The sequence below is a fragment of the Psittacula echo genome, assembly GCF_963264785.1.
Source record: "Psittacula echo genome assembly, chromosome: 6".
NCBI lineage: Eukaryota > Metazoa > Chordata > Aves > Psittaciformes > Psittacidae > Psittacula > Psittacula echo.
Genome location: NC_137743.1, coordinates 54690629 through 54712825, shown reverse-complemented (window position 1 = coordinate 54712825; position 22197 = coordinate 54690629). Strand labels below are relative to the sequence as shown.

At 38.2% G+C, this 22197-nt stretch overlaps 2 protein-coding genes across 2 annotated transcripts in view; one reads left to right on the top strand and one right to left on the bottom strand.

Moving 5' to 3' along the window:
• Positions 1–12195, top strand: part of TSPAN14 (tetraspanin 14) — a 55773-nt gene extending 43578 nt beyond the window's left edge. The window contains exon 11 of the transcript XR_013957269.1: positions 11977–12195. The gene's annotated coding sequence lies outside the window, so the exon portion shown is untranslated. The remainder of the gene's footprint in view (positions 1–11976) is intronic.
• LOC308223328 (rap1 GTPase-GDP dissociation stimulator 1-like) lies at positions 584–19198 on the bottom strand. Its single transcript, XM_080622129.1, has 10 exons — positions 18843–19198; positions 17419–17547; positions 16827–16952; positions 15436–15579; positions 12113–12247; positions 8902–9027; positions 4537–4676; positions 3514–3640; positions 2228–2356; positions 584–945 (listed from the first exon to the last, which is right to left on the bottom strand). The coding sequence occupies exons 1-10, from the start codon at positions 18961–18963 to the stop codon at positions 812–814; spliced, it is 1311 nt and encodes a 436-aa protein (XP_080478255.1). The 5' UTR covers positions 18964–19198; the 3' UTR covers positions 584–811.
• Positions 19199–22197: the final 2999 nt, after the last annotated feature.

Here is a 22197-nt window from a genome sequence, read left to right as displayed (position 1 = left end):
AATTTCTAGCTAGCTTTAATTTGTATCTTGTCTAACCACTCTATAGACATTGAACTGCAGTTTCTTGTAACTTTGTTTCTACTGAGTCTCATTCCAGGTTATAATAGCTGCAACTCTGAAATTAGGGCAAGACTGTGACCTCAGATATTTAGGCATGAATATAGCATTTTACTTGCACTAGCAAGTAAAAACTCAGGTGAGCTTTGAAATTGGAAATTGAAGGGGAAGTTAATTTAAAGGTACAGTTTTGCTGTGTTTTTAAGATACTCAGTTAACAGCTGGTCTCACAGGTTAATTCACAGTGTGCAGAGGTTGAATTTGTGCCGGTTAGCCCTTTGCGTTTTTTAAGCTACAGCTCTGATGTAAAACCCCATTGTTTCAGGTTGCATGATATAAGCTTGAGATCTTTTTGTAATGATTTTGAAGTCCCATTGATACAATAAGTTGCAAGTGATATCCTGATTTGATAGAACCAAGCAGCTGAAAAATGTATTACAGAAGTAGTAGTTATCTGATGCTTCTAATGTGATGTGTTCTAAGACTACTTGCTTTACAGGCCTTATTCCTACTGCTGTGTGTTAGTACCTCCGTGAAGAGCAGCAGTGACGTAAGCATCTGTAGGCCAAATAGATGAACAAATGAGTATTCTTTTTTTCTTTTGTGTACAACTTTAAAAGCAGGAGCTGTACCTGAGCTTTAGTAGTCTTGGTTATGTGGCAGCATGATGTATGCAAGGTTGGGTTGGCAAAGCTACTGTTTTACTGTGTTTGCCTCAGTGGCAGTGCAGGGTTGCTCTGGGAAAGAAGGGAGGCTAGTGGGGTGCTTTTCCTCTCAAAACCTGTAATGTTGTGACAGCTTCCTTGACTACATTTGCATTGCTGTGACTGCAGAGTTGTTCCAGGGTTTCTTTAATCTTGTCCTCTTCTATTTCTTGCTTCAGATCACCTGAATGAATGATGAAAAGCTGAGTTTTAGTGACATGCCATGGCATAGTGGCTCCCAACAATTGTTATAAGACAAGAGTTTGGAGTATTTACTGTTTAAAATGAGCTGATTTAATTTAAGTAAACTTCTCTCAAGAGACAGTCTTTCAGCCATTAAAAGTATTAACGGGTTAAGATTTTTTTTTTTTTCCTCCCTGTTTGACTTCCAAGAACTGATTGAACAGAAGAAAAGGACTTTGTTGAAAATATAATACAGGACAAGTTCCAGGATTTTTTTTGCCTGTATGCTTTTTGTTAGTCTTTCGTATTTGCAAGACTTAATTTTTAATATTAGTTATAATTTAGTTAGTCTATAGAGTGCTAAGTATATACACCTCTGGAAAAAAAAAGTCTTAGAGATACATCTGTTGTGTCAGTACCCTGTGGTAGCAGTGAAGGATGCAAGTACTTATCCCCATTCCAAAGTCTGTGTGGCGACAGAGGTAAAAAAAAAAAAAGTATACTGCAAAATCCAGCTTGTCTGTCAATACAGAGTGGCTCCAGGATTCGAAAGGCAGTTCCTCTTGTGGCAGGTCCTTGCCTTGAGCACAGTCATTTTCAGCGTACATGATTTATGTTTTAAGATGTGAGAAATTGGCATGAGATCTTTGGCCTCCTGGTTTCAAGGTGGTTGTTTTCAGTTAGTGCCACACATCCAGGATAAGTCTGATCTTGCACAAAGCATTTTAAGTCTTCCTAACCACAGAGTGAGGGAAACTGAAATCATATCTTTCATATGTTTAACTAAAAGTTGCTGTGCAAAGGCAGCATTGCTAAAATTGCAGTTTTATCTCTGCTTCTGCTTTTCTGACAGCATAAGCAGAATAAATGTCTGCATGTGGAAGATGATGCAGACTTTTTGTGGAACACAAAAAGGCTGTGGTACATACAGGACCTGGGACTGCCAGACATTTGTGCGTGGTGAATTTGGACAAAGATGCCTTTATTTCAAGGCTCTAATTTTACTTTTCAGGACTTGATTATGCCACTGACTCACTGGAATAAAGCTTTTTTTTTTTTTTAATTCAACTGATGGTTTAATCAGCTTTTCATACAGAAAGAAGCTACTCAACTGGGATTTTTAGTGATGAATAAAAAATTAACCTGTTTAATATCCTTTACTACCCACTGACTGCAGCATCGCAAGCAACACATTCCAGTAACGGAAAATGCTGGTTTTCTGTTACTGAAAACACATCACAAATATCTATCCTTTCATAACAGACAACTTAAAATTAAATTACCTGAATTAAGAAGACTGCATAGAAGACCCATTGAATTATATTTCACCTCAGGACTTGTATTATCATCTTGTAGAAGTTTGTGTAAGCTTTGAACTAGCTGTAATTCCTTAAAAGATTCTTCAAGGGTTTCTGAAAAATAAGCAAGCAAATACCTGAGCTGTTACCTGAAAAGAAGCTGGGAAGTGAATGTGCTTCCTTTTTAAAAATGAAATTCCTGACAAGCTTCATTTCAAATTGGCTATGCAGGGATGTCTTGGGCATCTGTTGTCCCTACTGGAGAATTTCTGTATTATTTTTCATATAGCGTTTTTTCACTGCTCTCATTCTGGAAGACAGAACCTATGTACTATAGATTGTATAAAATAACTTCATAATAGATTAAGATTTGCAATGATTTTTGATACAAATGTGGATTTGCATTACTTGCCCAGTTGAGTTTGAGAGCTTTAATGGTGGACCAAGCAGTAAAATGGGCTCTTTATTGTCTTGCTATAGGAAACTCCAAATTTTCAGTTTATCTTTTGATTTATGTTGGTTTGTGGTGACTGTCTTTATTGTAATAAATTAAGGCTTATTTTCAGATGCGGTCAGCCATATAGGAAAAAGCTGAAAAAGAAGTATACTCAGTCTTGAAAAAGAAGTATACTCAGTCTTGAAAAAGAAGTATACTCAGTCTTGAAAAAGAAGTATACTCAGTCTTGAAAAAGAAGTATACTCAGTCTTGAAAAAGAAGTATACTCAGTCTTGAAAAAGAAGTATTCTCAGTCTTTCTGAAAATTAGCTCAGTAAAAGTAGGTACAGTTTTCTCACTTGTTTCATTTGCACCTTCTACAAGGCCCTTTTGTCTATGCTTCTGCTTTGTTTCCTTCATTAGAATGTCTGTTTTCTGAAGTTTATTTCCTCCATTTAGTCTTCATTGACCATTGAAGTCCATAATTTGTCCTTAATTTTGTCTTCATTTAGGCTTTCTCGTCTTTTTTCTCTAGTCTTCATCACCTTTCTGTTTTGTTGTGTAGGTTTCTAGCAATATACCATGCTACTCAGCAGATTGTACCTGTCCATGCAACCTGATCATTTGACTCTAAACAGAAAAAAATCTTCAGGCAGTTACTGTAGCCTGTTGCTTTTGTCATCTTCTGAATGGCTGACCTTTATTTCATGCTGAAGAGCTACATCTAGACAAGAAACATGCTTTTTCTTAACATGTTACGTAGAACTAAGAGCATTATCATGTTTTTTAATAATTGAGGATCTTGCACAAATAATTGCTTTTGGGAGAAAAGTACCTAAATTGATTGCAGATGCTATTGCCAATGCATTCAGAGCCTCATTCTGCATGGCAGCATGTTCGCTTGTTGTCATGGAAATCAGATGCTTCACTCCTTGTGCCTCCTGGATGGCTTTGACCACTTCCTGTTAGGGCAAAGGTAAAATATCACAAATGGAAATCTGACTTGTGAATAATGTAAAATGAAGAAAGAAATTACATTGCACTTTTCAGCCTCTTAATTGATGGCAATGATTTGCCTGCTGCAATGCAAACCAGTATTTGAAGACTAAAGATAACATTGCTTTGGGCACTGATCATGCATATCTGCCTAGGGCTGGTCCAATTTACTTGGAATATCAATACTTGCAATTGTGTATGTGTATATCTATAAGGTAATTTTTATATTTTGTGTCAAGAGTTTTAGTTTGACCTTACTTAAGTTTTTCATTTCAAGCCTGCAGACTAGCAAAGATTAGTTTTACTTTATCAAACCATTTGCAGATAGTATCTACTTTTTTGTCACTACCTCAAATGAAGCATGATTGAGATGCCTGTGTATGATAACGTGATTTACAAAAACCAGATCCTGTTCTAATATGCCAGCAGATACAGGTCATGCCAGATTTATCCATCACTAGGTAGATAAGTGGGCTCTTTGCTCCTGGAGGACTGACATTTGGGACAGGTCTGAGTGATCTTTGCCATTTTATTTTGAAACTAATACTTACAGAAATAGAAAAGCTTTAGCTACTTAACATTCGTCAAGCCTTACTCAAATAAGTTAAAAGTTGACAAGTGACAGTAAAGTAACCATGTTATTCATTTCTGTGCAGTATCTGTGGCTATGGAGAGCATGGCTTTTCTGCTCACCTCCCCATTATTGATGTTGAGGCAGATGAGGGGTTTTTACTGTGATTTTTCATGTTTTTAATGATAAAGCTGTATGTGCTGTTTAACGCAACCCCCAGCTATATTGACAAGCTTTAAAAATATTTGACAAGGATGAAATAGATACGTATCAGGCCAGTAGCTCTCATACTTGGGATCTGTTGTGATGCAAGATCGATGCTAGCAGCCGATTTGCTTCTCCATGAACACCAGTGTGGTCATTAGCACTGCACCACTGCACAAGTCTGTTGAGTAGCATAGGGTCTTGGCCCAAGATTTCAGCCGCGTCAGCTGAAGAGAAAAACATCATCAGGAGGCATTCAAAATCAAAGTTCTCAGTCTTTCTGTCACAGACCTGAGCTATCCTTTAAGAGCTGTAACTAAAGCATTGGGTTTTTAAGAAATCTTGGAAATATTTACCTGAGGAATGCCAGTTGTATTACAGTAACTTTTGGAGTTAAAGAACAGAATAAGCTGTTCCAATAAACTTATCCTTTTTAAGAAGCTGCTGAAGCAGGGCTTAAAATGAGCAACTTCGTATCTTTGAAAACAAATGTTCTGCTGCTATCCTGAAATATTCATGGGCTGTTTCCCAGCTGTTTTCCGTGCAGTTTCTTGCACTTGCTGTTAGAGCCCTGCACAAATGAAATCGTGGGCTCTTTAGATCCTGTTCTTTCTGTTTCAGTTCTCTCAGTAATGGTGATTACTGTTGGTAGCATGTAGGAAGCCAAGTCTTAGAACAGAATTGCAGCATGTCTGTAATTGTATGTCTTAAGACTGTGTTTAACTGTGTATTAGGCATCATCAAAACTTCTCTGAGAGTTTGGAGGAGCCTTTTAATGTGCATTCCCTTGTGTTTCAGGAACCCTGTTGCAAGACTTGCTGGAAGTATTAATCTGTTGGTTGACATTTGGAAAAAACCTCACTAGGTAATTTTTCCTAAGTAGTGGAACTCTAATGATACACTGTGGCTTAAGGCTCATTGCCACTAAGGAAGACTACTTACTCCCAGAGCTCTTAGAATTTCAGCAGCAAAAGTAACTTTGCTTATGCTCTTTCTTCTTTCATCAGTCAAACCCATGGTTCCACAGGAGTCTTACTGCAGTTTAATAATACATTTTTAAAGTGCTGTGGATCAAATGTAAGTAACTGGTAGAAAGTGATTTCCTGAGCAAAGCTAAAATGCAGGTAGAAGGGTGCTGAAGACTGAAATACTCTTTTCAACCAATTATGTTAAACAGGTTCAGCCCTAAGAACATCCTGGTAAATACTGCTTCAGTAATTTCAGTTAGTTGGTCCTGTTCAGTACTTAAGACTGAAATTCCACATCTTGGTTCAACTGGTATTTGCTTCTGACCAAAGTGTACCAGGAGAAAGATAAGAAAGTAGTAATGTGCGCAACTTAATCTGTCTTTTTGTGGGAATTGAGTGCTCAACCGTTTGGCTTTGAGCACAAAAGAGTTGTTTTGTAAACTGCCAAACAGCTGTTTCCATGCATTTCAGTTGATCATGAACTGAGGGTATAAAGGCACAGTATTTCCAACTGGGCATCAGATGCAGCAACTGAGAGACAAGAGTAGTCATAGGACAGATTCTCACTTTCAGTGTAGAATTGTTCTATTTGCAAAAAACAGAAAAAAACCCCTGTGGTTATAAAATTTAATTCATATTTAGGAGTCTTGTATAGTTATTTATAATTAAGGGTTTTTCTTGTTGATGTCATTTTGGTGGTTCGTAGTCTTATCCTGTGTCCACTCCTCATTGCTGGAGGACCACAGCGGATGAGCATAAACATGCATTGTGTGCTCTGAAGAATGAAAGATGTGGTGAAGGCCTGCCTGGGACATGTACATTCCCTAAGAAGGATTTATAGGATTTGTGAGCTTCTTCCAATCTTTTTAATTTTTCCAGTTTTTTAAAATAGTTCCAGTCCTGAAGTAAGGTAACCAGGGAGATCCTTGCTCCTTTGGAAGCAAAGACTTGAGGAAAAACCAGTATTAACATCTGGAACCACAAGGAATAGGTTTGGCTGATAAGGGCATCACCCTGCTCCTGTCTCTTTATCTCTTCCTTTCTTTGTGTGTGGCATTTGTTTTGAAATATTCAGGCAAGGGTCAAATAGAGCATGCGCACCAGAAGGTCACTGTCAATAAACCACATGATTACTCTGGATATTTTGCTGAAACCTGTCAACAAATAAGTCAAAATAAGTCAACCTGTACCCTTTATATTTTGAAGAGGGAGATGAGGAAGGACAGACATTTTGTTTGTTTGTTTGTTTGTTTTTATCCAGTATGCTAAGAAACAATCCACAGATGAAAATCCCACAAGGAATCTGGGACATTCTAGCTTAGTTGAACATGTTTGTTTTGAGATGAGCTGCTTGTCATTGCACAACCACCTGTGTATTACCTCATGTAACAGGCTTTTGTTTCTAGGTCAGATGTTACACAGTAGTCTGAGGAGATCATGGTAATCCAATTTAGTACAGGAAGCAGAAAGTGGTGTGAGGATGGTGAATGGAACCAGTCTAAGAGGTTTGGTCAAAGGAAGCGTCTTGACCCAGTCTGACAGGGACTTCCTGATGTCTACCAGCAGTAGAGTTCTTTGAAATAAAACCTTAACAGGAACAGGCCCTTTTAACTTACAAATTATTAAAATTTGGTGTTTTGTATGACTGAACTTTCAGTTCAGCTGAAAGTCTTTGGGCTGTTGAAATGCACAAATTCTTCTGCTCCTCTGAAGCAAAACAATGGAAAATCAGGAGTTAATGTTAACATCTCTTTAGTGTAATGAAGCTGAAAGATCTGATTCCTGTTTTCTAGAGTTAGAAAGAAACCCACCTCTTCTCATCTGTAGGCCTCAGCATGCCCAGTGATTGTCACAGTAGTGAACTTGTACTAAGTAATGCAATTAACTAATTCAGTGTGGATTTCTTAGTAGATGTGTATTCATAAGAGTTCAGGCTGAGTTAATTAAGGACAATGGTAACTCATGGGTAAACAGAATAGAAAGTAATTAAAGGTGGGAGAGTTATGTGCTCATAGACAGGAATAGGCAAACATTAAATAATCTGCCTTTTTTTTTTTTTTTCCTACTCTACACTTCAATATCTGTATTGTTTCAGATTCAGTTATTGTACCATTTTATACCAAGTTCTACTTCATACGAGGGCAGGTAAATAGCATTGAGTTAAAAAAATGTATAAAATTTAGTGTTTGATAATTTAGATCTGTGTTGTTACGATGCCTCAGTTTTAAAAGCTAAACAGTCTCCATTGCCATTTAGATACAACTTTGGAGAAATGATCTTTTAATGACTTTTTTTCAAGGCCTGGGAGGAAGACGGTAAGTTTCTGTATACCTTGCAGTGTTCATTTCCTACCTTGGTGAAATGTAAGTGAAAGCTTTTTACTGGACTGGAATCTGTGTTTATTAATATGAGGGCTAGATCTAGATTTGTATCATGCATTTTAGCTTGAAAAAGGATGCAAGTAGCTTGCTATATTGAAGTGATGTCTTCAGTGGTGTAAATGAGTATGCGGCATGGAATGTGGGACAGTGAGATTTTTTTCTCTTTCCATATAACTAATGAATTTGTGATTGTAATTGTAAACCAACTGCCAGTTCCTATTGCAAAACAGTCACAACTTTTCTGGTTCTGTTTTGACCTGTTGTTGTTCGTGCACATCTCAAGGTGTTCCAGGGCAGCTGCTCTGGTGATATGAAAGAATTAGAACACTTACTAAGAAAACTAAACCCCACAACACTTTTTATGTTATACTCTGGTAAGAAGCTATATAAATCTAAGGATAAATTTAGATACTGTAGTAGATCTTAACATAATTCTGAAATTGTGCATGTTTCTAAAAATGCAAGTATGTGCACAGAGTGAGTATTGTTGCCTTTGCATACCCACCTCTGTGTAGAAGTGAATGAAGTGCAAGTAAATAATCCCATATTTCAATGTGCAGAGTAAATTCAACATTTGAGACATATCAGTCAGAGAAACCTGGCACCATATGTGTAGAGAGACTATGTGGTAGAAACTAATTTCTCCTGCCTCACTCCACCCCAGCTCCCTTTAATCCTTTTATTATTGTTTTATTATTTTTATTTATTTCATTTTATTAGTATTATTATTATTTGTTTTACTATTGATTTGCTTTCCTGTGATTTGGCACTGTAAAGCTTTAGCCTTAATCTTTTCCATCGTACTCATGCCTTGCTAGTATATCTCTGGTGGAAAACATCTTTCTTTGAGGCCTTTGTCGTTTCTCACTGACTATGCAGATTCTTCCATTTGGTTTCTTTCTTATGTACTTCTGAGGCTGACTGGGACAGTATGGAAGGCTTGCAGCCTTTGGCAATCATCTCTGTTGGAACCTCTCCAGACTGAGTGGAATTAGGTCAGCAGGACACTTAGCCTGTGTTTTTCTTGCCATGTTCATTGTCTTGCAGGGAGAGGGAGAAGTGGGGTGGATATTTGACATCAGTAAACATTAGCAGTTCCTTACCTTGACCATCTGCTAACATCCGTAGTGTTTCAAGAAGTTTAAACTGCACAGGAGGCATCTCTGACCTTAGGAGTGTCTGAATCCGTTCTGCCGCACCTTCTTCCAGCATTTGAACCTTGCTAACAACTAGAAAATAGAAAAATAAAGACAGTGCTGTGAAGCTCAATAACTACACAAGCATCTGAAAATGTAGATACAATATAACTGTTCTGAGTTTTAAGCTGTGTTATGCTCTTGCCAAAAAGTCCAGCTTGTTAGAGTGCTCAGAAATGAAGTTAGGACTACCCAATTGTTCAGGTTTCCCTTGAACTAAAAACTTCTTAGGAATTGCTGTTACAATATTTTGGTTAGTTTTGATCTGAGCCCTGCCTGGAATGAAGTGCATAAATAAAACACAGCATTGTTGTTTCTCTTCCTTTTTCTAGTTGTAATAGACAATCCATTCACTTGGTCACTCTCGTGAGCAAGCCTTTCTTATGCTTGCTCATCTTAACTGGGTGGCAGAAGTGATTTACATAGCCATATTTATTGAAAATTAATTTTCTTTTATTATTTGATCTCCCTGATCCACTGTTGTTCATGCCTTTGTTTCTGTGCTTTCTTCTCCTAATTCTTGTGTCTTTGCTCCAGTTATTGCAGTAATCCCTGGTAATAGTAAGAAGCTTGTCTGGAAAGAGTCCTAATGCTGCTTAACTGTGTTACCAAAAGCTGATTCCTTCAGAGCAATTTTCTTACCATCTTCACCATGCCTTTTTTTTTTGGGGGGGGGAAAGAGAGCACACATGACACACAGTGAATTTAGGGAGACAACTGTTCTATCCCTTCCTTGTCCTATTGGACAAATTGAGAAGCAGACACTGTTAAGTAACTGTTCTTAATGTCCGTATTTTTCAGTGGCACAGACTGACTCCATTCCCTACAGCATAATTACTTTTTCCGATTTTATTTTTTTTTTAATAATCTCTTGTTCTCCAAGATCATTACTTGAGTTGAAGACTCTCCCTGTTCTCATTTGCAAGTGTTGATCCATATTTAATTCATTTTTGGTTTATGATTTCTTTGGATTTGCTCTCAGTCTTCTTGGTGGCTGGTGGGGTTTTGTTGTTGTAGGTTTTGTGTTTATTTTGGTGGGGTTTTTTGTTGGTGTGGTTTGTTTTGGGGTTGGTTTTGTTTCTTTGTTTGTTTTCCCTCCAGGAAGCAGACTATGTTATTGAAAGTGGTAAGAGGTTGTGTATTTCTGGAAGTGATTTATTATTGTGAGGGAAAGTTATGGCATATAAAGAACATTGAGATCTACTGGTACTGTGTGTAGCAGGCAGTGACATAGGGAATGAAGTTGTAGGTTACAACCATGTTTTTCTGGAGGTTTAGATCTTGTAATCTTTGCAAAATCAGCTGTGTTTGTTGCATTGCTAAGGAACTCCCAAGGAGTGCCTGGCATTACAAAAATTTTACCTTGGTATTTGTTGAGGAACATGTTCTGAGTTAGAACATAATTATCTGCTGTTTGTCAAGGGAAACTACATCAACATTGCTATCTTTCAAACGAGATTAATTGGGATCTTTGCTGCTTGTAATCATTAATTCGTATTGTACATATTGCAGGAGTAAAGTCAGTGGGGACTAAGCATGGGACACCCCTACAATTATGGGAAAAAGTCCACCTTTTTATTCTAATAATGATAGTTACATTTTGCCTACTAAATCGCTCTCCCAATTTCAGCTGATGGCTCTCCATGATTTTTCATGGTTCTGTAGTTATCTTCTAATAGGTTAGGTGTAGTGTTAGGTTGTAACTGATGTAAGGTAGCTGGCATGCATCCTCAAAGTGCTGCATACTCTATTAGCACCAAAAAGCAATTTGTCTGCTGATATGAGTGGTGGTGGAACATCTCTTCAGAGAAAAAAGTTCACATAAAAGCAGCGAGGGGCTTATGGTGTGAAATATGTTTGTTAAAATACTGGATAGACAAATAATGGCTGCTTGTTATGATCCAGAGAGTGTGATGATATTATAAGCCAAACTAAATAAATTACTTGAGAGCATGTGAAAAATAAGTTGAAAGAAATAGGTGAGGTTCTGAAGACAGCTGTCTGCAAGAAGGAAGTGTATCAGCTTTAAAACGAAGTAGGGGAAGCAAAGTAGCAAGTAGTATATTCTGGGACTCTCACTTGTTTAAAGCAGTGATTATGCCTAAAACTGTTAGACCAAGCATGCTGGCTGGTTTACATAATAAAATTGGCAGACAGCTTCAAAATCTGTTATTTTACAAGGTATTATTGGTGCCATGCTCTTTTCTGGAGTACTCTATAGCAGTGTAAGGACTGTTGCAGGGTGCTGCTGCACTGTTAAGTCTCTAGGAAAACATTTCTGGCCTGAATTGCAATTTCACATGGAAACAGTAAATTTGAGATAAGAAGCAGCACAATTTCCTGATGTGTATTAACAAAAGGTCACAAATGTAGAATCACAGAACTGTGTTGGAAGGGACCTTCAAAGCTCATCTAGTTCAACCCCCTCCCTCCACCCCACCTCAGTGAGTGGGGAGATTAGATCAGGTTACTCAGAGTCCCATCCAACCTGACTTTGGATGTTTCCAGAGATGGGGCACCCACCTCACTGGGCAACTTGTTCCAGTGTTTCACAGCCCCCATTGTAAAAAATGTCTTCATTATATTTAGGCTAAATCTAATTTCTTGTAGTTAAAAAACATTGCTCCTTGGCCTATCACAACAGGCCCTACTAAAAAAGTCTGTCCCTATTTTTCTTGTGCTTCCCCTTAAGTTTGTAGTTTTCAAGTGTGTTTGTTACAAAGGCTGAATTCAGAATGAATATTGGCTGTATAGAAGAGGAGCAGATTTATGAAATCACTGCCAGCTGTGATGTAATAGTTTCACCCCATACTCTGTATTTTAAGCTATAGACCCTGTTCTGCAGTTTTGTCTTGAACTGCTCTATGTTGTTAATATGAAACTATTTTAGCAGCTGGCAATGAGATCACTCTTTATTATGTTTAGACCCTCTATGCAGATAAAAAGTCTTGGTGAGTTACTGAAATACATATGTCTCTGCAGGGAGAAAAAAAGGTCAATTGCCTGTCAAAATGCAAGGGGCTGAAATTGGTGACTTGGACAGAGCCACACAGATCTCCATTAAATGATCCATCCTTACAAAGAATCACAGTAAATCAGTTGTCTTCAAACTCTGTACCTGGTATTGCAAGGTTTCGAAGTGCACTGAGTGCAGCATGTTGAACAGAGATGTCCTCACTCTCTACATGTTTCTCCAAAAGATCCAGAAGCTGATGTATGACTCCCAGCTGTACCATTCGTACACAGTTGCCATCTAAAGAAAGGCAAAACCAAGCAGTTGAGAGAGGTAAGAAACACAATGGTAGACATTAATCATGCAAATTGAGAATTCAGGGAGTCTTTACCTTGAGTGCTTTAATGTCTTGATAAATTTGAGACTATAGCTTTTGCATAGTCATTTACATCCTTCAACTCTAGAGGTAAGTGGGCATTAGCCACCTGTGAATGATGTTGAGACACCCTCTAGTAAAGCTTAGCTCGAGAGAGCTTTCTAGACAGTCACTGTCAGTAAAACTATATGTCCTCCAATAAGGTTTGTTGCTTTTTTTTTTTTTTTTTTATTCCCCGACCCCCCCCAATACTGCTTTATTTTCCACTATATATGTGGTACAATACTGGTAGCATTTTCAGTTTCTCCGCAGGAGAAATTTAATACTTCAGTTTTGCTGTTCTGCTGGTGTAAGAGACCATTGTGAGACCAGGGATCTTATCCAGCAGTGGTGAGTCTGATTACTAGTTTTGTACTGCTATTGGAGTAACTCCTTGTGTCCAGTCAAATAATTTGTCATTAATCAGTGAAAGAATTGGGCCTAGCTTTTATTACCTGTTTTGAGAAACCCACTTTCTGAAATGAGAAGTTGCTCTCATATGAAGCTAAGAAAATATGAGCTGACCTAGAGACTTCTGATGTGGTTGAAAGCATATTTGTGTATTCTGAAGAACTACCATTTTGCTTGGTGTATGCTTTGCAATATTTTCTGTGAGTATTTGTTACATATGTCTCCCTCTGTCTTTGAGAACTTGCTCTGCAGAGGTGACAGCCCTTTTGTTATCAGCAGCTACTTAGCTCACCTTAATAGAAAGTGAGGTGTTCTTCTAAAGAGCAAAAGGAAACTCTGCATATTATCATATGCATCCTTCCTGAAGGAAGTATTTTGAAGATGCCCTTTATCAAATATTTTTCTGTATTTTATTCAATACAGTTTATTACACCTGAAGAGAAGCATATTCCTGACACCAGTAGAAGTTTCCTTATTGCTATGTTGTTACCTTGTGAATGCTGTTAAAAAGTGGCAAAACACCATATAGGAATACAGTGTTCTACAGGAAGGAAGAAATACAGGGTCTTATAGGAAGACCACATCTTCACCTGGAGTAAACAATTATCCATGGAATTATACAGACTTCATGTAAGTAGAGAATCTAGCCAGAATTAGCTTTAGGTGTCTCTTGTGGTACTAACCGCATGCCTAAAATGTACAGACTTTCCATTTTTGTGTGTATACCACTTAAAAATGGCTGTAGCAATTGTAACACCTTTGTTGATTTGAATGTTATTTCCAAGCATACCCCAGTATTTCCAGTAGTAGAAACTCCATGTTGTCTTTTGAACCAATGCCTATTATTCCTTTAATTTCTTAGCATTTCAGTTAGTAGCATATTTTTTCCCCTGTGTTACTACATATGTTAAATAAGAATGTCAGCTGCTTATAAAATATAAGTGGATATACTCATGAGAAAACTATCAGTCTGCAAAATAGTTCAGTTTCTACTCATGCAAAAAATCTTTTGGTATCACTTATGCATACGTTCTCTAAAGCTGATGTTTTTGCTTATGATTCCTCAAATCTTCTCTTGCTTTGTTCTAATCTGTGCAGATCGGAGTGTATGAGGAAAATTGCCTAGTTCTCTTTAAGGACAGGTTCTCTAGAAACAGACCATCTCTTTTGGTCTGACATGATTCTGAAGTCAAAATATTTTGATCTTCATATAGACTAACCTTAACTGAACTTCATTTCTCCCCTCCTCCCACCTTTCAAACCAAAGAATGGCAGGGCATTATTTTCTGTTGTACTAAAGTGCGAATAGGCAGGACCCATTAGTGTCTGCCTTGCTTTGAATGTCACAGAGCTCCAAATTGGTTCTTTCTTCAATGGATTTTTGCTTGGATAGCAGCAGAACCTTCAATTTAATAGCTCATAGTTGAAGTATGATGGAACAGCCACTTCATAGCTGCAAAAGCTGTCTGTCATCTTTTCACTGCCTTGGAAGTTATTTGATGCTGAGATCAGATTTCCGTAGTGGGCTTTTTCTCTCAGATTAAAAGCTGTGCATACATCAGTGGCACATACTGCAGCCTGAGAGGGATTGTTCACTTTTTCCACATGAAACATGTAATGAGGTCGTGGGGGAGATGGATGGAGAAGAGTGAGTGATATTATATATACAATATATATATAAGCCATTCAGCTGAATAAATTGAAGATAGCTAGTTTAAAGGCACCGAGGGTATTTCTGTGGCCTTTGTAGAACTATAAAGCACAATGGCTGATTCAGAGCAAAGTGTAAGAGAACGAAGAAAGGGAAGCTAGAAAAGATGGGGGAGCTGGAAATATGTATGTATGATGGCTTGCTTTAGCTAGACAGACTTTTTTTTTTGTTTGTTTTTAACATTCAGACAGATGTGAGGGAATCTTGTGATAAGCACATATTAATGAAAATTGTTGGTTGCTTTGGGATTGGGGGTGGTGGCATGCAGTATAAGTGTCCAGTTCTTTAATCTGTATTGCTCAAAATACAACATAGCAGGGCCACTTAAACTGTTGTTGTTAGGTCTTCAGCCTTTTAGTATTCCTGAAATCAGCTTACAGACTTAGTGAAAAATCTAGGTCAGCGGTGTAGTAGTCTGTTCCTAATAGATGCAGAATTTATGTTACAAGAAAGTTCTTTTATTTATTAATCCAAATATTCGAAGTATGTACTCAGAATAGTACATCAGGAAACATGAGGAGTTCAATATCACATGAACTTAATTTGATGATTAGGTTTAGATTTAAAACTGGCTCTTCGGGCAGCTGTGAAAGTAAGTTTATAGAAGCAGGGTGTGAACTGACAACCACAGGTACAGCTACAATGGTCTGAAGTTCTTGTGCTTTCATTTGTGTTCTGCACAGGAGCAGTCACTATGGTATTGGATGACTTCAGGCAACATATGTATATGCTTGAATGGAGCATGGCAATGGGAGTGCTAGGCTCCTATAATAAATAATGTGGTGCCTGAGAAGAATTCCCCGAAGAATTATGAAACAGGTTGCAGATGTGTCTGTTAACTGTGAAAGCAGCAGAGAAGATGGCAAATCCAGGGGACAATTTTTTTCTTTTTTTTTTTTTTTTCTTTCTTTCTTTATCTGGAATGTCAGTATGCCTTCTGGTTTTTTTTACCTCCAAGAAGCAGAGAGACAATGAGATCTGATGCGGCCTTCACAATACATGTATTTTCAGCTTGTGAACTACTGTGGAGCCTCATCAGGATCTCGGACAGCACCTCTTGCACACCTGCCTCCACCAACTGCACTTTCAGAGCATCTGTAGAGATCACAATAAAAGCACATTGTTGCGGTTTAAACCCAGCTGGCAACCAACTACCAGGCAGCTGCTCACTCACTTCCCTCCTGCCTTCTCCCCAGGTGGGATGGGGAGGAGAATCAGAAAAATGTGAAACCCAGGGGTTGAGATAAGAACAGCTTAATAATTGCAATTAAGTAAAATATAATGATAATAGAAATAATGCCAACAATAACAATACTGATAATAGGGAACAGCAGTGAAAACAAGACACATGAGACAAATGTGCAACACAAGTGATGCACAATAAAATTGCTCACCACCCGCTGACCAATACCCAGGCCAACCCAAGCAGCGATCAGTCCCTTCTGGCTAGCTCAGTTTATGTACTGGGCACGACATGCTGTGGTCTGGAACACCAATTTGGCTAGTTTGGGTCAGACGTCCTGTCTCTGCTTCCACCCAGCTTCTTGTGCCCCTCCTCACTGGCAGAGCATGAGAGATTGAGAAGTCCTTGATCAGGATAAGCATTACTTAGCAACAACTGAAACATTGGTGTGTTATCAGCATTGTTCCTGGACTAAAGCTGAAATACAGCACTGTACCAGCTACTAGGAAGAAAATTAACACTGTCCCAGCTGAAACCAGGGCACACACTAAAAGCTTCTTAAGGCTTTATTGAAGCGTTTTGATCTAAGAAGCTAAATCCTTGAACATTAGCCAGACTGTTTAGGTGCAGTCTCTGTTTTGGTTTTGCATGTAACAAACATTCTGATGCTAGGATGACACCAAGGCAGAATGAGCAATGCTTCTGCATTGATCTTTGACATTTCTTGTCTTGCCAGCCATGAGTTTTCATTTCTTTAAAATTTGTATCAGGTGTCTAGATATTTTTAGTGGGTTCTTGTTGGTGCTTATTACACCACTGCTTACAGTAGGCATTGTCTATGGTATTTGGTTGTCGTTTTCTAAGAGAAAACAGTGTCAAGTCTGCTTTCCTGTTACACACCATGAAGTATATGAGTTGGCATCTGCTATCCTGTAGATCCACCAAAGTAGAGTGAAATGCTACTCCAATCCTTTGTTTGTTGCCTCACCTGTTAAGCTTCAAATTCTTGCTCAGGTCAGGATTTCTTATATTCTTGTGGCTTTTTTCCACTGAAGAAATTGCTGGTTCCATTAGTAGGGTTTCATGGCAAACTCAGAACCCAGAGTTTAAGTACTAGTATCTTTCTCTCCTTATTTTCCTAAGATGAAAATAGACTTACCATTTTCTGCAAGTGCTTGCAGGACCTCAAAGATAATTTCTAACCTCTCATGGTTCTCTGCTCTTCTCAGTTGTTTTACCAGCTGTTCAGCAACCTTTGTCTTGCTTAGAGCTTCCTTGGCTGAATCTGTGTATATGATAAAGTCAGGACTTTGAATGCTTCTTTATCTGATTAAATGTTAAAAATGTATCTCCCTATAATCTGTCAATTTACCACATGAAGTTATGCCCTCTATACTTATTTGTGGGTCAAAAGCTGGCCATTAATTCTGAATTGTTTTTAATGCATAATGTATCGGCAATTGCTGGTACTCCAGGAAAGAGTAGTTAATTCTCCAATACAGGTAACTGTGGCCAGTCCCTGATTAGGTATCAGTAGTATTTAAAAACCAAAAACCCAAACAAAACCCCCAAACCACCACTCCAGTCCCAAATACTCCCCAAAACCAAAAACCCAAAACAAACCAAATAAAAATACCCCACAAAATCCCCCAAAACAACTCCCAAACCTGTGGGCATTCTGCATTTACAAGGAAAGGCAGTGACAGTATGAAGATTGTATTTTGCTCCAGGATAAAAAAACATTTACTTACCAAGGTCTGCAAGATTGCATAAGGCCAGTAAATCAACATGGACAAGTGGTTCACTCTCTGCATAATCGGTTAACACTCGTACTAGTGCTGTGATTACTCCAACCTTCACTAGCTCTTCCTGAAGTTCCCCTGGTAATAAGAATAGAAGTTACAGGTGATTAAATAGGGACCAATTAAATTGGTAAAAAGGGACCAACTGAGATGCTTTGCAGCAGGATATTCTGGTACATTCTCACACTGTCAGAATTTGTGCAGCTTTTGTGCTGGGTGTTCATGCTAATGCATGTGTATGGGAAATGTTCGGGACATGTTCAGGACAGAGTGTTGCTAGAGCTCCTGGTTCTACTTTGACTAGAGGAATTAAGCCACTGTAAAAGATATGTAAAGACAATTGCATGAGCATCTCTACTACTAGTGCAGCTTCTAAAGCAAGTTTTGATGGACTGTATCTCTTGGTGTGTCTGGAACAAAAGAAGCTACAAAATAATAAGGCTGAGATTCCCATTCCCTGAGAGAAATAAGCCAACTGTCTGTGCCTCACTTAATTTTCAAAGGTCAGGGAGCATGAGCCTTACATGTAATCATACCGGGAGATTTTTTTATTGTCATTCCTTGCCAAATACATGTTAATTTGCAGTGGGTTAGTAGAATCTATGCCAGATACCTATCATGCTTGGATTTCATAGTGCAGGAAAGCAAATCTGTAGCTTTCTAGATAAAGCTATGCAGGTTCACACTAGAAAGGTAAGAGAAGGTACGTTAAAGGCAGAGGGAAATGGATATAAGGTACTGGGGGTGAAAAGTTCCATATTACCTCCAGTATACAATAAATACTTCTGGTCATTCTGGGAATTAAAGGTAGAAGGAAAAATCTTAAACTGTTTGGGCTAGTAGATGAAAACAGTTTAATTCATGAGACCAGCAGTCTAGTGTACTGGCTTTATGGAAAATCTGGAGCACAAAGATCTTGGAGAATACCATTCCTTGCATAGATAAATATCGATAAATATCTCTATTTTAATTTAGATTATGTTTTTTCTGACGCATTTTTTAAACAAGTGCTTTGCTTTATAGGTGTTGTTATTACTTTGGAAGAAGGCAAAGCCATTCAGCATCTGGGCCCAAAGCTGTTCTGCAAAAATTAAGATATATATGAGTCTTTGCTACTCTTGTTGTTGCAGAGGAGTTCTGACAAAGAATGCATCACCTTGAAGTCAAAAATATAGGGGAAACCCAGAGTTTTGGAGGTGTTTGAGATGCATTTGGATTGGTGTCTGTAAGCTGTGTGAATTGTATGTCTAACTGGAGGCTGAAGTACATTCTGTGCTCAGGTTGTCAAATTATTATGAACTGCAGGTTAGAATACCTTATAAATTAATGCCTTTCAGCTAGGGAAAATGGGATTCTCTGAAGTCAGTACTTACGATTATCATAACAGATGCGGCCAATAGCCTTCCCAGCATGAAGCAACATTTCTTGGTCTGTACTTTCCAGCAAAGGTATCAAAGTTGGAACCAAATCTGCTTCAATACATGGTTTCTTCATTTCCTCTGTATAGGTAAGAGAGAGGGACTTGTGTTTTTTTTGCCATGTTGAAATAAAAATAGTTGCAATTGCAAGACCAATAGCTATGTAACAAAACTCAAGAGTGGAAACATACAGCTAATGTGTTGTAATACACCTTGTAGTAAGACTTTAGTACAACATACCATTCTTGGCTATCTCTGAAAGCACCTGGGCTGCTTTCACTGCACATCGTGGATTGCCCTTCAGGATTTTTGCCAAAGTTAAAAAGATCCCACTCTCTCCGAGTAGGCTGAAGGATCTTTGCTCTGTAATGATAAGAGTGTTAATACCTGCAGCAGGTTTGTAACTGGTTTATTTGCATGTGTGTTTCCTGTACCTTCATAGAGGGTATCTGTGGGATCCAAGGTTCTGATTTAACAAGGTACTTAAAGGCTATCTCAGTCTAAATGTATGAGATCAGTTATCTGCTTGAATTGCAGCAAGTGTAGTTCCAGCTAATGATTCTGCTTCACGCAGAATTGAAGCACAGGTGGCAAAGCAAGGAGGAAAGCAGTTTCATTGTCTTTGACTATAAAAGGATGCTTGTATAATGCATGGGAAGTCAGGGATTAAGATTCTATTCCTGAGGTATGGCTTAGAAATAAATTTTGTAGGTAGGCATAACATCTTTTATTAGACTAGTAATTAGAACAGTCAATTTGCTTAAGTTTTTTTCATCAAAGGTATGGCTTATTGTTCTTAAGGTAGTAAATCACCATCTGCCAGGAGTTTCAGGTAATTGCAGGCCTGTGTTATTTCAGGAGAATGGGCAGAGACCTTAAGGACTTCCTTATAAGGAGTCTGGGAGCTACTTTTGAAATTCCTTATCTGATAAAGTCACCCCAGTTTAATTCTAGGAGTTTGTAGTTGTCCTGATTCAGCAGTAGCAGTCATTTTTTTCTCTTAGTAGCTGGTGCAGCGCTGTATTTTTGACTTTCGGCCTGGGGACAGAGCTGATAACATTGATGTTTAATCTGACCAAGGACTTTGTGAGTCTCATGCTCTGCCAGGGAGGAGGGGAAGCAGAGACATGACAGCTGACCCAAACTAGCCAAAGAGGTATTCCGTACCACAGCACGTCATGCCCAGGATGTAACTGAGAGTTACCCGGAAGGGCTGGATCACTGCGGGGTGGGGACGAGTTATCGGTCGATGGGTCATGAGGTGTTGTATTCTCTTCCCTTGTTATTTCCTTTATCATTATTATTATTGGTGGTAGCAGTAGTAATTTGTGTTATACCTTAGTTACTGGACTGTTCTTATCTCAACCTGTGGGAGTTGCATTCTTCCGATTCTCCTCCCTGTCCCTCCAGGAGCAGGGGGAAGAAAGGGTGGGGGGGAAGTAGACTGCGTGGTTCTAATTTACGGCCTGGGCTTAAACCACGACAGTAGTAAATAGAATATTAAATTTAGAATTTGTCTGCAGCTTCAGGTGTTTTAGCAACCAGTAGCTTTTTTGGGTCACAGGTAGATTTGCAAGTATACAGAGAGAAAGGAAAACAACAAAAATAGGCTCAGGACAGCTGTAATGGTAGCAGCAATTACTTCTTGCAGTACAGATTATCACAATAGACGAAAACCTTCAGTGAATGCTTTTGGATTGTACAAATGGTTAAATAGCAGTCTGGAGTGATACTTAGCTATCTTCAGTAAGAGCCAGGAGAATCCCATTCAGACTTTCAAGGATCTGATGTTCAGCTTCTGCGTCATCTCCACAGAGCTCAAGGTACTCCAGGTGTTGACTCAGGGTTTCTAAAGAGAATGGGATAGAAAACTGTGGTGAGCTATTATGGAAAATATTTTGAACTCTTTCTGGTGTTTCTTTTTAGTGACAATGGCTGCCCATAAGATCATCTCCTGAAGGGTCCAGATCTAAATATGCTCATTAAATAACTAATTTAATCCAAGAGCATGGAATCAAAGGCTTGGTCCACTTCTGAGACAGCACATAGGTCTTGTGCAGGTATAAACATGCAGAGATAAATTCTATCTGGAAAAAGAAATTAGCATATGATAACTGGCAGTTTGAGGTGACAAGGAAAGAGGAATAATTGGAAAACCCAAATTAAGCCTGCCATTTCTAAATACTTCTTTATTATAAAGATGGTATTTGCAGTTCAACTAGCTGTGTATCTACTCTGGTAGTGACCAGCAGCAGGCACTGAAAGAATGCAAGAGTGAAAGAGATACCGTAACATACTTCTTCCTCAGTTTCTGGCAACACTGGCCTTTAGAAACATATCTAGTATTTATATCTGTATATTTAATACATTTTGATGGACTTTTATTCCATAAATATAATTACTTATTTAAGATAATTCATACTTCTTATCTCCACAGCACGCTATGCCATCAAGTTCCAGTTTCACTGTTGTAAGATTTTAAAGCTAAGTAAAATACTTAGCTTTAAAATAGCTACCAAAAAGCTCAAAACTAATTGCCTTTGAGTTTCTGTAGCAAGAGAAAGGAATGATTCTATACTATTTGTCCTTCCCATGCTTGTTGTGATTAGATGGATTTTTATCATATCTCTCTTTTATATTTTTCCTACTAATTCATCTAATATTTTCTCTAGAGAAGCTTTCATAACTTGCTTCAATGTTTTTCCAGGTAAGGAGCTAAAATTTGAAAGTCTCTTCAAGATACAGGTGAACTGGGTTTAAGACAGAGATTGGAATGCTTTGTTTTCTACTCTGAATGTGATGTGTCTCTTTATCCCAAGTTGTGCAGGCTGATAAGATTTTTCTGCCAATCTCTACAGAAGATTTTAAATTTGAGTACTCCAAATAATCAAAAAACTCTTTACCATTCTTCTATTTCTAGATAACTTATAAATATATTAAATGCACAGGTTCTGGCAAAAGTAACCTCTAATAATTATGCCTCTCTGTTGTGAAAGCAGTCTTTATTCTGCCCTTCAGTCTTTATCAGATAACCTTCTCTCATATCACAAGATAGCTTAGGTGGCAAAACTTATTGAATGGTTTGTAGAAATCAAAATGCATTGTTAACAGTATCTCCTTTATTCACCTTCATGCCAGCTCCTTAAAAATATGGTTAAAGAGAGGGGTTGAGCATTACTTTGCTCCACAGAAGTCATATAGACCCTCTCTGCTTTTATTGCTTCTGCATTTAGTAATTCTGTGCTTTATTCCAATCTTACAATTTGCCTATGCAGATATCAGATTTCCATATGTCAATTTCCTGCATTCT

Excerpts from the sequence above, each read along its gene's own strand:
- LOC308223328 (XM_080622129.1), bottom strand. The coding sequence starts at position 18,963 with ATGAAGAAACCATGTATTGAAGCAGATTTGGTTCCAACTTTGATACCT. Across the intron at positions 17,548-18,842 it reads CCGCATCTGTTATGATAATC|GGGAACTTCAGGAAGAGCTA; the intron begins GTAAGTACTGAC and ends TCTTATTACCAG. Across the intron at positions 12,248-15,435 it reads TGTCTCTCTGCTTCTTGGAG|ATGGCAACTGTGTACGAATG; the intron begins GTAAAAAAAACC and ends GCCTTTCTTTAG.